The sequence below is a fragment of the Temnothorax curvispinosus genome, unplaced genomic scaffold (assembly GCF_003070985.1).
Source record: "Temnothorax curvispinosus isolate PA1 unplaced genomic scaffold, ASM307098v1 QBEX01016889.1, whole genome shotgun sequence".
In the NCBI taxonomy this organism is placed as follows: Eukaryota; Metazoa; Arthropoda; class Insecta; order Hymenoptera; family Formicidae; genus Temnothorax; species Temnothorax curvispinosus.
In genome coordinates this window covers 10,630-22,911 of record NW_020226669.1, presented here as the reverse complement: position 1 = coordinate 22,911, position 12,282 = coordinate 10,630, and the positions used below count along the sequence as shown (strand labels likewise).

The following is a 12,282-nucleotide window of genomic DNA, read 5'->3' as shown; positions in this document are numbered from 1 at the left end:
CGACCAATCAAAAGCGCTTCTGTTTCGCGGAAGTGGGCGAGGTTTTATCGCTCAACGTGGTGGTTTCTCTAGTATCTCGTAAGTCCGGGTTCTTTCTACATCGCGGCAAGATGGGTGAGTGGCATGGTTTTGCCGAAATTAATTTTCATCGTCGCGAATCCGAGATCTCTCGCCACGATATCGCGACGAAATACAATCGGCTCGTGAATCGGACACCGCCTTTTCGTTGATGGAGAATATTATTTCCGTATTCTCGCCTTAGCTTCGCAAAAACCATCTCGACGCTCGTCGACACCGAACAGCAATGTCGAACGCGTGATGCTTTCGCGGTGTTTTGTATTTTTCTTATTTATTAAATAATAACGAAAACCACGCTGCAGACGAACGTAGATAGTGCAGATTGTTCGCGCGTTTAGAATCTTCTATACTTCCTGTAGAAAAAAAAAGTTCTGTAACATCGACATGACGTGGTACTTGATTAGGTTAACTTTTCTAACGAGTCTTCTAATGAGCCTGCGCTTACTAAGTTTAAGTATACTAAATTGCTTATCAAAATTGCACTGTAGGTATCTCCCGAGATCATTGGCATAAGCGGAGAGCTACTGGAGGAAAGAGGAAACCTCTCCGGAAGAAGAGGAAATTCGAATTGGGACGTCCAGCTGCGAACACCAAGCTTGGACCACAGCGAATTCATACTGTAAGCTCAAACTTAATTTTCATCACGATTGAATTGTAAATTTAAATAGGCATTATAGTTAAATTAAGTATTAAAATCATAAAAAATAAGATATAGTTCAGCTAGATATAGTTCACTGTTATATATGTGATTATATTGATGTTTTTGAAATGTTATTTATATATTGTTACAATCATTTATGAGAAAGTATTTTGACAATTCACTCTATTATGAAATTATAATGATGATATCCTTACCTACTCTGAGTGCCATGATTATTCATAATCTCACAGCGATCTGAGCTATATTTTGTAAAATATATATTTTTCATGTGTTGAAATTAGTTCTAAACGTATCTATTTTACATGTATACCAGGTCCGTACACGTGGGGGCAATAAGAAGTACAGAGCACTTAGGTTGGATACAGGAAACTTTTCCTGGGGCTCTGAGTGCAGTACCAGGAAGACTCGTATTATCGACGTTGTATACAATGCGTCCAATAACGAGTTGGTACGAACCAAAACTCTGGTGAAGAACGCCATTGTCACCATCGATGCTACGCCGTTCAGGCAATGGTACGAGGGTCATTACGTATTACCCCTGGGCCGCAAAAGAGGTGCTAAATTGGTGAGCGTTTAAACAGAACTTGATTTAAATTTGTGGAATATCACGTGTATATGATATAAAAGTGGAATATAATTGTTTTCTCAGACGGAAGCTGAGGAGGAAGTGCTGAATAAGAAGCGTTCTAAAAAGGCGGAATCCAAATACAAGGCCAGACAGCGATTTGCCAAGGTTGAGCCAGCCTTGGAAGAACAGTTTGCAACAGGACGTGTTCTTGGTATGGAAAATCTTAATTCTTTTCAATCTTTATAGACTTAATTCGTTAACATGTTTTTGAGCGAATTAAATGAATTTATTTTCAAACGAAACGATGTAAAAGAGAATGCTTTAATTTGAATCAATCGTCGAATACTCCCTTATATTGTATATATTTCGAGCTTAACACAACTCGAGAATAATTTTAATAAGTAATAAGTAATAATTAATTTTACTTTCAGCTTGTATCGCAAGCAGGCCTGGCCAGTGCGGTAGATCCGACGGTTACATCCTCGAGGGCAAGGAACTCGAGTTTTATATGAGGAAGATCAAGAGCAAGAAAGCTAAATAATTATAATTATGGTACATTAATAAAAAACATCTTGAAATCTGAAACATCTTATTTCACGCCTTTTATTTATTATTCGTTTTGAGTGGGAGTAAATAAACTCTAAATGTTTCTGAGGTACAAGTGTAGAATGATAAGAATTGTAAGTAGGGGTAACAAGCGATGTTAATACTAATTTAAAATAATTAGAATTAGAGGAATTATAGAAAGCTAAGATGACAGTACATTTAGGTAAATTTATTACTTAAATCATATATGTCTTTGTTTTTCCTTCAAATTAAATAAGACATATGATTAGTTAGTTTACCAATAGGTTGAAACAATCGGCCCCCTTGAGGGGTTTTAATTTTTTTAATTAAAATACTTTAAAATACTTTTTGATAACTTTCGGAAAGCAGCCTTATGAAAATGCGAGTCGCTATCTATAGAACAACTATAGTTCGTGGCTTCGTCACGTTTCTTCTGCTTGATAAAACATGGCGGCAGCGGTTAATGGTACATCTTTTGTTTTGTTCTTTTTGATATAATTAATAATATACGGAAAAATGATTGATCAAATGCTTTCTCGTTTGTTGCTTAACGATTAATAAGACTCTCCGTAACGGTTGCTTTTCCTCATTAAGAGTGGTCATTATACATAACCACAAATAATATTTTTACTCGGTACAATTAACACAGTGTTATTTCTTCTGAAGGTGGTTCTGTTTTACAGGCTGGTTATTGAACAATCTTTCCGCAAGTTATAGGCACGTGACGTGTCTTAATTTTTGTCCCGTCGGTTTCCTACAAGCGCGAAACTATGCTGCCAGGAAAGGTACAAGAGAAAAGGCGAGGAAGAAGAAAGTCAAACAAGTCATTGAAAAAGTGGGCTTTATCCCACACGTTCAGAGAGCGGCGAAGATGTAAGCGCGTTTTCATATCGTATGTATGAAAATATTAATTAATAATAACATTAATATCCATGTTATTCTCTTGCGGTATCAGTCAAGCTAAAAAGAAGAAACTGGATGTAAACGATATTATATTGGACGATAGTAAAAGGTCCGAGGCAATAGATAATGTATGGATTTCTAAATTTCATAAATGGAAAATTCATTCGTTCGAAGAAGCATTGCAGAATCATCGTGAAACGCATCATCCCACTATATATAATTTGCCAAATGCACCTATAAATGCGCTTATAGAATTGGATATGCAGGTGAAAAGAAATTGAAAAAGAAGTGGATGCGAGATGTATAATATGTTTATATACGATTGTGCTAAATATGTTACCTATGTTATCAGGGTGTAAAAAAGACAAAGTTTGTCGAAGCTTTCACACGATTAGTATGTCTACCGCATGGATTCGATCATGGTCAAAACAGAAAAGTATTGGCATTCTGTAAGACTTCCGAAATGGAGGATATTGCGAGAGAAGCTGGAGCTCATGTCGCTGGTGGTAAACAAATAATAAAGCAGATTCAGGTGAGGTAATATATTACTGTTTCTTGAAACGATTGTTCATGCGTTTTTTCCATGCGTATGTACCATCAATCATCTAACAAATTTGCAAAGATTATGTCTTTTAGTACATTATCATTAATGGTGGAATTTCTTCTATTTTTTTTTAGAATGGACAATTTTCATTGAAAGAATATGACATTGTTGTATCAGAACCAAGTATGTTACCAGATTTGTTGCTGATTAGGGGACTTATGAGGAAGAAGTTCCCCAGTGTTAAAGGAGGTTAGTAGAAATAGGTATATATACTTTGAAATTTTCATCTTTATGATACACTGAGGGCACTTCACTGCATAAATACATTATTAACGTAGAAAGTAATACATGTAATGTATACAGTAATGGTAGAACGTATATACTTAGCATCTGGAATTCTATCTGGAATTCAAGCATTCATATAAATGATTGAATCATGTAAAAACTTATCACTTTGTTAATAATACGTGATTAGCGGCATATGAACTATCTAATTTAAAAATGTTATTAGGTTTTGAAGTATAAAGTTTTTGCGCAAGATCTCTGAAACCACATCATGCCAATCTTAACTCTCGAAAGCTACACTGAGATCTCAGGGACCCCAACGAAATTTTTGAACTACGTTTGGAACTATTATTTATATCTTTAATGCGTGTTTTTGGTAATAATTTTTCTTTTACAAATTCTGAGATTACCAAAACATTACAAAATACGTTGATTTTTTCGAAACTTATAAGCGAAAAATGGCTGGGGTCCTCGAAACCTCAGTGTAGCTTACACATATGCAAAAAATAAGTGTGCCCTGCGAGAGTTAAAATAAACGTTTTACGTTCTTTATTATATGATTTTTGTTCCATTAGGTACTCTGAGTGCCGACATAAAAATGCTCGTAACGAAATTTCTAAACGGCATAAAATATACGGCAAAGCCGCATGAAATGCTAAAGTCTTACGGAACCATCGATATTGCATTTGGAACGGTAAGTTTTGATGGTATTTATATAAATTTTTTGTATTGTTATAAGTAGATATTGATACAATTTATACATTTTATAGACGGTTTGAAAAAAAAATTACCGATTAATTTATTATATTATAGATCGATATGGACACGAAACAATTAGAGGAAAATTTTGCTGCCATTATTCAAGACGTTGATGCTGCAAAGCCACGTCGACCCGGACCTTTTATCACAAGGTAACGTTCAAAATCATTCACATGAAAATGATCATGGTTCTTATATACGCAAATAAATAATTATGATTATACTTTAACAGAACTCGTGTTACATGTTTGCCATCGCCAGAAATGCTTAAAGTTGATTTTGAACAGTATCTGCCTAAAGATAGCACGGATAGCACACTCGAAGCAGAAGAAGAAGAAGACGAAAAGCCAGATGCCGTTATTGCGTCTCATTAATTTTATCCATAGGGTTATCAATAAAATGATACCTATAGTTAAATATGTACATTGCAATAATGCCTATTGATAGTAAGAACCTGTGTTTTCCTCCCATTGCGCAGCTAACGAGGTTTAACAGTTCACATATATATCCTGCTTTTAAAAAAACAAGCTTGTAAATTTTTTCAGAAGTTAAGCTTTAGTTAACTAACTAAAAAATGCATTAAATATTGATAAAATTATTGATAAAATTGCTGAATTACATATCGCAGCAGTGAACGGATGAGCGACTGTATTTTGCATCTTAAAATTTATAATTATTACGGTTTTACACAAAGTATTGGAATGTAATTGTAGCTGCATATAGTTTGACCGTAATAATCCTTCATCGAAAAGCGTATAATTATGCGGGACGTAATCTCGTTAACGCAGATAGAACATGATGACTATGGTCTACCGCTTGTGCGTTAATAAGCCACGTTACAAGCATACGGAGGGAGACAGAGGCGGCTTTAGAGTTAACGGTGCCCTAGGCAACGTATTTACTACTAATGAATACCGCGAGGTTCTACTTCATTGAGCGAGCCATTGTACGCACAAAGGCTTCGGTGATAAAGCGCTTACAGATATTTGACTTCTATATGCCAGGCCTGATGAAATCTTACAGCCTTCTCATGGTCTAATACGAAGCCCTTGCGCACGCAAAAGCCTCTGCAAACACGAGGCCTTTGTAAATTGTTAATTGCAGCTCAAGGTAGAGGCCGCGCTTTTTTTACGATGGCCCGGATGCGTTTCGCAGCGAAAGTTTTTAAAGTTTCTATATTAGAGATGAACTTTCTAATTGTAAGCGAAATTTTAATGCAGAATGCTTGCACATGCATTTTCAACGAAGCTATTGTAATTTAAGTTTTTGCGCTTAAATTTTTTTTTACGATTTAGGGATGAGATTTTCGCAGGCATGGTGATATAGACGCGATAAGTATCTATCACGATCGCAAATAATTGAGCAAGATATTTTACGGAAATGTTGTCTTTGACGATTCAACGAACGATTTATTTATATAACTGCGTCTTATTGGCTTTTTCGCGCGTTAGCATTTGCGAGAACCTGAACGTGGGAGGTCCTCGCAGCGAGGATCTCGACGAAAGCGTTTACGAAGATACACACGATTGCGATCGTTAAGTACAGTCGTACGCGATGATGCACTTTCACACGCGCGGTCACCCAGTTCGTCCGACGGCACAGCCGTCTCTGCGGGAAACGCGCGTATACGTGCGGCGTGCGAGGAGCGAAGGAGGACGAAGAAGGAGAGAAGTAGAAGGAGCGGCGAAGGCAAGTGAAGCAAAGGAAATGAGAATGGAGAACACGGTGAGCGGCGACCGGTGGTGGTGCGGCAGCGAGCGAATCGGTGGAGGGGCAACGGCTCACCTACCTGCCGGTCGCGGGCTCAGTCGGTGTCCGCCAGGTTGAAAATCCGTCCGTCGCTTCTCTTGCCCTTCTTCGACTGGCGTGAATCGTACGCGCGAGCCGGCCACGCGTTCCCGTGCCGTTCTTTCTTCCGAAGAAGAACAAACGCGTCGCCGGAAACGCGACTTCTTTCTTCCCGGCCGGGGTGGCGTTTCCTCCCCCTATTGACCCACTGATCGATCTCGGGATCGATGCTGACGATCGCGCGGGAATCCCTCGGATAGTATCCCACGGATTGTACCGGAGATTCGGAAAGCCGGAAAATTTTACAGGCGAACCAGAAGGCCCCCGTGTCTTGTGTGTGGAAAAGTGGAGGAGGCGGATGCACGCGCGCGCTTGCGGCACGCATCTCTCTGTGTGTATGTGTTTACGTATATGTGATTCGTGTTGACTGTGTAGGGTGCAACGACGCGACGAGAGAAAGATAGAGAGATAGAAAGAGAGAACGACAGAGAGAGAGAGAGAAAGAAAAAAAGAAAAAAGAGAAAGAGAGACAACGATTTCGAGTTTCGTTCTCGACGCCAGCCGCTCCGATTGTCACCTTCGTAGACATGCCCCTGCTGAACGGCCAACAACTGCGACATTAGATGACATATAGGCGCACACGTGCACGTCATGGTAAGTTTGCACAGACCGCCTCCGGTTCGGAGCACGCGCCTTGCAAAATCAAATCCGACGACTCTCAGAAGTTGTTCCCCCGAAGAGTCTCGCAGGGAGTGGATGCAACAGCAGTCTAAAGTCGGCCAACGTCTATTTAATACCACATACCGCTACTATCGCTCTGATTTTTGCTAACATTTAAATTATTCAATCGTACTTGAACTCTACTCTTATACTCTCCAGCCCATACTCTTTACATTATATTTGCTTATATTTTTATTATAATTATTTTTGAAATTTTGAATTAATTCCAAGATATAGTATTTCTTCTCGAGTTACGTCGTTGTTGCAGCCAACTCCTCGACTATCATTTAAGATTATCTCTTTTTGCTAAATCTAATCGGAGTAATTGAAGCAGCAAGGCGAGACGTCGCGATCTTTCTCGGCGATACAAATAATACGCGCTGCATTTCATACAGTTTTTATCAAATAAATCCACTTCTATCTTACGTTTATTTTTCGAGCAATGGAAAGTATGCGAGGAAGTGAATCCTTACGCATTAAAATTATATGCGCGCGGCCGCTCTCACGTGCACGGAGTTTAAAGGGCATCTTAATAAAGGTCGACGCGCGTGTAAGGAGGTATACGGGGCTTGGGTAGGCCTAAGCGGGCTTTGATATCTTCATTTCGCGTATGCGAGCCTGCAAGAGAGGAAGCTCGCAAGGTGAATACGGACGTCGGATTGGTATGCGGTGCCCGTAATTTGCAGCCACGAGAGTGTCGTTATTATGGCATGCACGCGAACGCGCGTTTCGCGCGTGGCACCTCCGGCATTTTCCAAGACCCCTCGCCGTCTCTTCTGCCGAAATTTCGTGCAATATAAGCCCGGACTACCCTTCTCTTTAATTCGCATAATATGTAATTCTGAAATAAGATTAATATAAACGAAGAAAACATGTTTGAATAATTTTATATAGTTCAACCGAGAAAAAAAGTTGAAATTTTTATAAAAAGATTTTAGATTGTTGTATATATACGTAGTATATAAATCTTGATTTGACACTTATTTTTTTGTTCGTAGTAATATGTAGTAAAAGTAAACGACATTTGCGACGGTTTCGATGATGAGAAAGCACTTATATAAGTGTCGCCGTTGATAAGTCATCCAGAAAGCATCTGTCTTTGCCACAATGTGGCGATTACTAATCGTGACCGACAAATATGACCGTACAAATTGAGAGTACAATTTGTCCATTCAGGCATAGTGGTACGCGTTAGCAAGCATTTCGAGAACGGTTTACTTTAGCCGGCTGTTTTACGCGAGAGAGATCGTTGCAGCTGAGACATCGAACCGGTACACTTAGCGCACTTGCGACCATTATGTTTCTCGCATCTTTTATTTATAGGATGACTTTTTTCTGCATCGTTTCTCCGCGCAAAAAATTTCTGCGCCGCGAAGGATTAATTCTGCTCTTGCGCGCGGATAGATCGCGGACTAACGCGTCCGCATTATGCAAACGGCGCGCGTGAGTTGCGTGTCTGGATTTATTTTACCACGACGCGCGATCCTCACGGTGGATCGTTGCGTGTTGCTTATCGCCCAAGTCACGATCCAAATTCATAAGCAGTCGTCTGCAATTTACTCTCAATAAGTACACGTCGTACGTCGCGCGGATCCTCACTTCCACCTCGATGATATCTTGACCTCGTTAATTTATATGTATGAAGATTCAATTTGCAACAAACGCATTCGGATCTTCCCTGGCTCTTCTCTAGTCAGGTAGATTATTTCTCACTTCCGGAGGACCGCTCGAAAGACGATCGTCTGGCAAACCGCAGAAATTCTCGAGGCGCACTAATATTGCTATTAATATTGCAAATATCTTTAAAAATTTGTCAGCCGGAGATATCGTCGATTACAATACCGAGCACGATATTTGAGAGTATTTGTTTTCCTTTTCCCGATACCTTTCGTACTTCTCTTAACGCGGGAACGGGCGCTTGGGTGTTTTCTTACATCCCAGTATCGAAGAAATGAAGCTCGCGTCACAGTAATTTTAATGTGTTTCTTTCATTTAAAACATTTTTTGGTTTCTCCTTACTTTTTTCAGAAAATGTTGAGTAAACTTATATACATATTGTTCTCAACTAAAAATAAATTATAGAAGAATTAAAAATATACAATATGTAATTAGTAACGATGACTTTTAATTGGGGTGTAAAAATCACCCAGGTAACCATTTATTTAAAAAAAAAGCGCCCGTTCCCGGGGTTCATTATAAAAACTATCGAAACCTTGACTGTCACTCGCCAAGATTTTTGACGCACTACCATCTCACGAAGCGGCACGTCGTGAAGTCACGCGAGGCAAGAGATCTCGGTGTACATTGCAAGGTCCAAGTACCAATAATTTCTTAACTATGTCACGATACGATGTCCTTTCGCGAAGTAAACCCGAGGTCGAAAAATCGGATAATATCCGCTGACAGTGAAAGGTAGCTCGAACGGTGGAAGCGTGTCTGGAGAAGACGCGATTTTGCTAATTAGCCGGGTTTTATTTATGAAATGTTAACTCAATGCGTGTGTATACGGCTCACGAGATATCACATATGTTTTCTGAATCAAACATTGAGACCGAGTCACGAGATTTCTCGTATTTGCATTTTGTTATAATTCCATACTGACAGCTCGGTGAATTTAAAATATAGTCATATCTGATTGTTACGTTGTCGGGGTAGGAAATACCTTGCAACAGGAATTCTGAGATAAGTTGTGAATAGAATGTGAATAGAAAGTTGCTTGCATGCGTCTGAGTTTCTCAGAGCTCCGAAAAATGTGCATGCTTTGGCACAATGCGTTAAGATGTACGCGAAGAACGCAATTTAGAAGAGAACGCGAAAGAAATAGCTTCGACTTGCTATTGCAGTATTGTACATAGAAAAAAAAGAAGTATCAAATCAAAATTTATATACTCGTATATACCTACGCAACAATCTATAATTTTGAAATAAGATTATATTGCATTAAATGAAAAACACTTGTTTGAATGAAATTATTTATATAGTTAAATCAAGTTTTATATAGTTCAACCAAGAAAAAAAGATTGAAATTTTTATAAGAAAATTATAGATTGTTGCATATTATACGAGTATATAAGTTTTGATTTGACACTTTTTTTCTGTATATATGATGAGCAATTGGTCATACTATTTGGGAAAAAAAAATACATTCCAAGAAAGCATATTCTGTTAGCTTTATCGCACTAATTCAATATCAGCAACTCCCTCTAAGCAAATATATAATAGACGTAACGAATTAATTGTTAGTTTTCAATCAGGATCAGCCAGAATCCAGAAAGCGTTTCTTTATTTCGGATATCTTTCACTTACTTCAAACTATATAATGATTGTCATTTTTATTTAATTATTTTCGAGACAAGTTTTACTCGATATATCGTCTTATTGCATTCATAATTTCTCAAACGAAATACTCGGTCCTGAAATAAGCGCGCCAGCCGCGTCTATAAGAGAGAAATACCGGTTATAAGTATGATTTAAGTCTACATCGTTCTCTCGGCGCTTCGTATCTCGCTCGAGACGCTTTTATCCGCGGTATGAATCTCTCTCGGAAATGCTGTTCGCGGCGTTGTCACGCATTTCTTAGCGGCGATCTTAATAGATCGCGGGGTATATCGACGGGCGAACAGATCGATTCCGGATCATTATCCTGTCGGGACGACGCACGGGGCCGTTTTATTAACACACGCAGCGAAATTACGGTTTCGCCGTTATACGCGCGCGTGTCTATGCCGCGGACCAGTCATGCATGCCAGATTGCCGCAAAACCTGGCTGCAGAAGCGAATGTTAATCATAGTCCCGCGGGAGGGGGGGGCAAGGGGGGAGGGAGCTGATACGTGTCTCCGTAACGCCGTCGTTTTCCTCTCTCTCCATCTCTCGTTCGTCCCCTTGTTGTCGATCGACACACTCGCGGTTCGTAATACCCTAATTGCATCTTGCGGCGTGCTCGCGACACGTGCTGACACACGATCCGCGACGGGGCACGGAACCGTATCTCTTGTTGTTTCGTTTCCACGCTTGTTCGCCGGAAAATTGCAAATCGGCGCATTTTCGTGGGAGAGCGCGCGGACGACGGGCTCGCGCGCGAAACCGCCGCGATTTTCCCTTCCGCGTGAACTTATCGCGACCTTTTCGCGATAAGGTCGTGGGATCGGGTACAACCCAGCGACCACGTTAATGTACGCCGTTTCTAATGCATTCTGATATGTGTGCACCAGGAAACTCCGGGCGGGACAGATACGCCTCGATGTAATCCGATCGCGCAATCGTGGCCCCGCTTGTCAGCCGCAAGTCCGTCTGTCTCCCTGGCGCGGTCTTTTTTCTCTCCTTTCCCGAGATCGAACGCCGCAATCCGCAATCCTTCGGCCGCGCGTTCGCTCGAGGAGTTACGCGATCGGTCCAGTTTCACGACGGCACGAAAAACACCGAAAACCTTTTACCCCCCCTGGCAAATCGTTTCGCACGGTTTGTTAAATGGGTACTCCGATAAAGTATCGTGTATACCCGCGTTTTTCAATCGCGCGTCGATACCAAGCAGCACTATCGTTATTGTGGCGGCTATTTTTAATGGATCAGTTTGCCGCTGCAAGAACGTTTTAACGATAGATTAGAAGAGGAAAAAAAACGCCGGACCACGAAGAACGATGATTATACGATGCTCAGACGGTCATAATTCTAGATCGGTAAACGAGATTTATATGCACAGGCGTACATCTGGAATTATAATTTTCCAATTAATTTTGATAAAATTTGAAATTTAATCGTCAAGATGTAGAAATTGTTGAAAGTGGGGAAATGGAAACAGATTAATTTTAAGATCTTCCAAGAATTTAATCTCGAAGAAAAGAGTTTATAGATATCGGAAAATGTTTCCGAAATCCCTTCATTAGATTAACGACGCCTTTTGGCACAGCGGTTGAGAGGCGCAAGAATATCTTTATTGTTACAAAACAGAGGAGCAACTCAAGTGGTGGTAGCGATAATTATTAGCGATTCGTTGCAAAATGCCAACGTGACATTCACGCGAAGGAAAGTCTGAATGTATACGAGCGGAGACGCGAGACAGCGGGAGGGGCCAGGGGAGAAGCAGGTATATCAGCTAAGGAAAAATGACGGATACGAAGCGGTTATGTGCCAGGTCGACCGGTTCTTCTTGTTACTCACTTCCTTCGCGAGACATATACTGGGTGACGATGACAACGCGCTCGCCCGCTGCATTAAGCGCGCACTGAACTGCATCTTTGCTGCAGGAGAAGCGATGCTCGTTTTAACGCGAAGCTATAATACGTCGATCATATCAGAAGTCGTAGTATCAGCGGAATTAAGAGAGATTTCTCTCGATTAGATAACAAGAAAGAAAAAAAAAACAGTAATCGACAACCTAGCTTTTACGTAATTAATATTAATGACCACGC

The 12,282-nt window shown here is 40.2% G+C and overlaps 2 protein-coding genes across 2 annotated transcripts; both read left to right on the top strand.

Annotated features, from left to right (window-relative positions):
* The first annotated feature begins 104 nt into the window (after window positions 1-104).
* Window positions 105-1,899, top strand: LOC112467096 (40S ribosomal protein S8). The gene is made up of 5 exons (XM_025035561.1): window positions 105-114; window positions 567-697; window positions 1,053-1,304; window positions 1,389-1,518; window positions 1,739-1,899. The coding sequence occupies exons 1-5, from the start codon at window positions 111-113 to the stop codon at window positions 1,846-1,848; spliced, it is 627 nt and encodes a 208-aa protein (XP_024891329.1). The 5' UTR covers window positions 105-110; the 3' UTR covers window positions 1,849-1,899.
* Window positions 1,900-2,268: 369 nt separating this feature from the next.
* LOC112467097 (50S ribosomal protein L1-like) lies at window positions 2,269-4,784 on the top strand. The gene is made up of 8 exons (XM_025035562.1): window positions 2,269-2,340; window positions 2,558-2,747; window positions 2,830-3,043; window positions 3,130-3,309; window positions 3,456-3,570; window positions 4,182-4,300; window positions 4,420-4,517; window positions 4,598-4,784. Exons 1-8 carry the CDS (start codon window positions 2,322-2,324, stop codon window positions 4,737-4,739), a joined length of 1,077 nt encoding a protein of 358 aa, XP_024891330.1. The 5' UTR covers window positions 2,269-2,321; the 3' UTR covers window positions 4,740-4,784.
* The last annotated feature ends 7,498 nt before the right edge of the window (window positions 4,785-12,282 follow it).

Excerpts from the sequence above, each read along its gene's own strand:
- LOC112467096 (XM_025035561.1), top strand. Across the intron at positions 1,305-1,388 it reads GCAAAAGAGGTGCTAAATTG|ACGGAAGCTGAGGAGGAAGT; the intron begins GTGAGCGTTTAA and ends TTGTTTTCTCAG. Across the intron at positions 1,519-1,738 it reads TGCAACAGGACGTGTTCTTG|CTTGTATCGCAAGCAGGCCT; the intron begins GTATGGAAAATC and ends TTTTACTTTCAG.
- LOC112467097 (XM_025035562.1), top strand. Across the intron at positions 3,310-3,455 it reads AAATAATAAAGCAGATTCAG|AATGGACAATTTTCATTGAA; the intron begins GTGAGGTAATAT and ends ATTTTTTTTTAG. Across the intron at positions 4,301-4,419 it reads TCGATATTGCATTTGGAACG|ATCGATATGGACACGAAACA; the intron begins GTAAGTTTTGAT and ends ATTATATTATAG.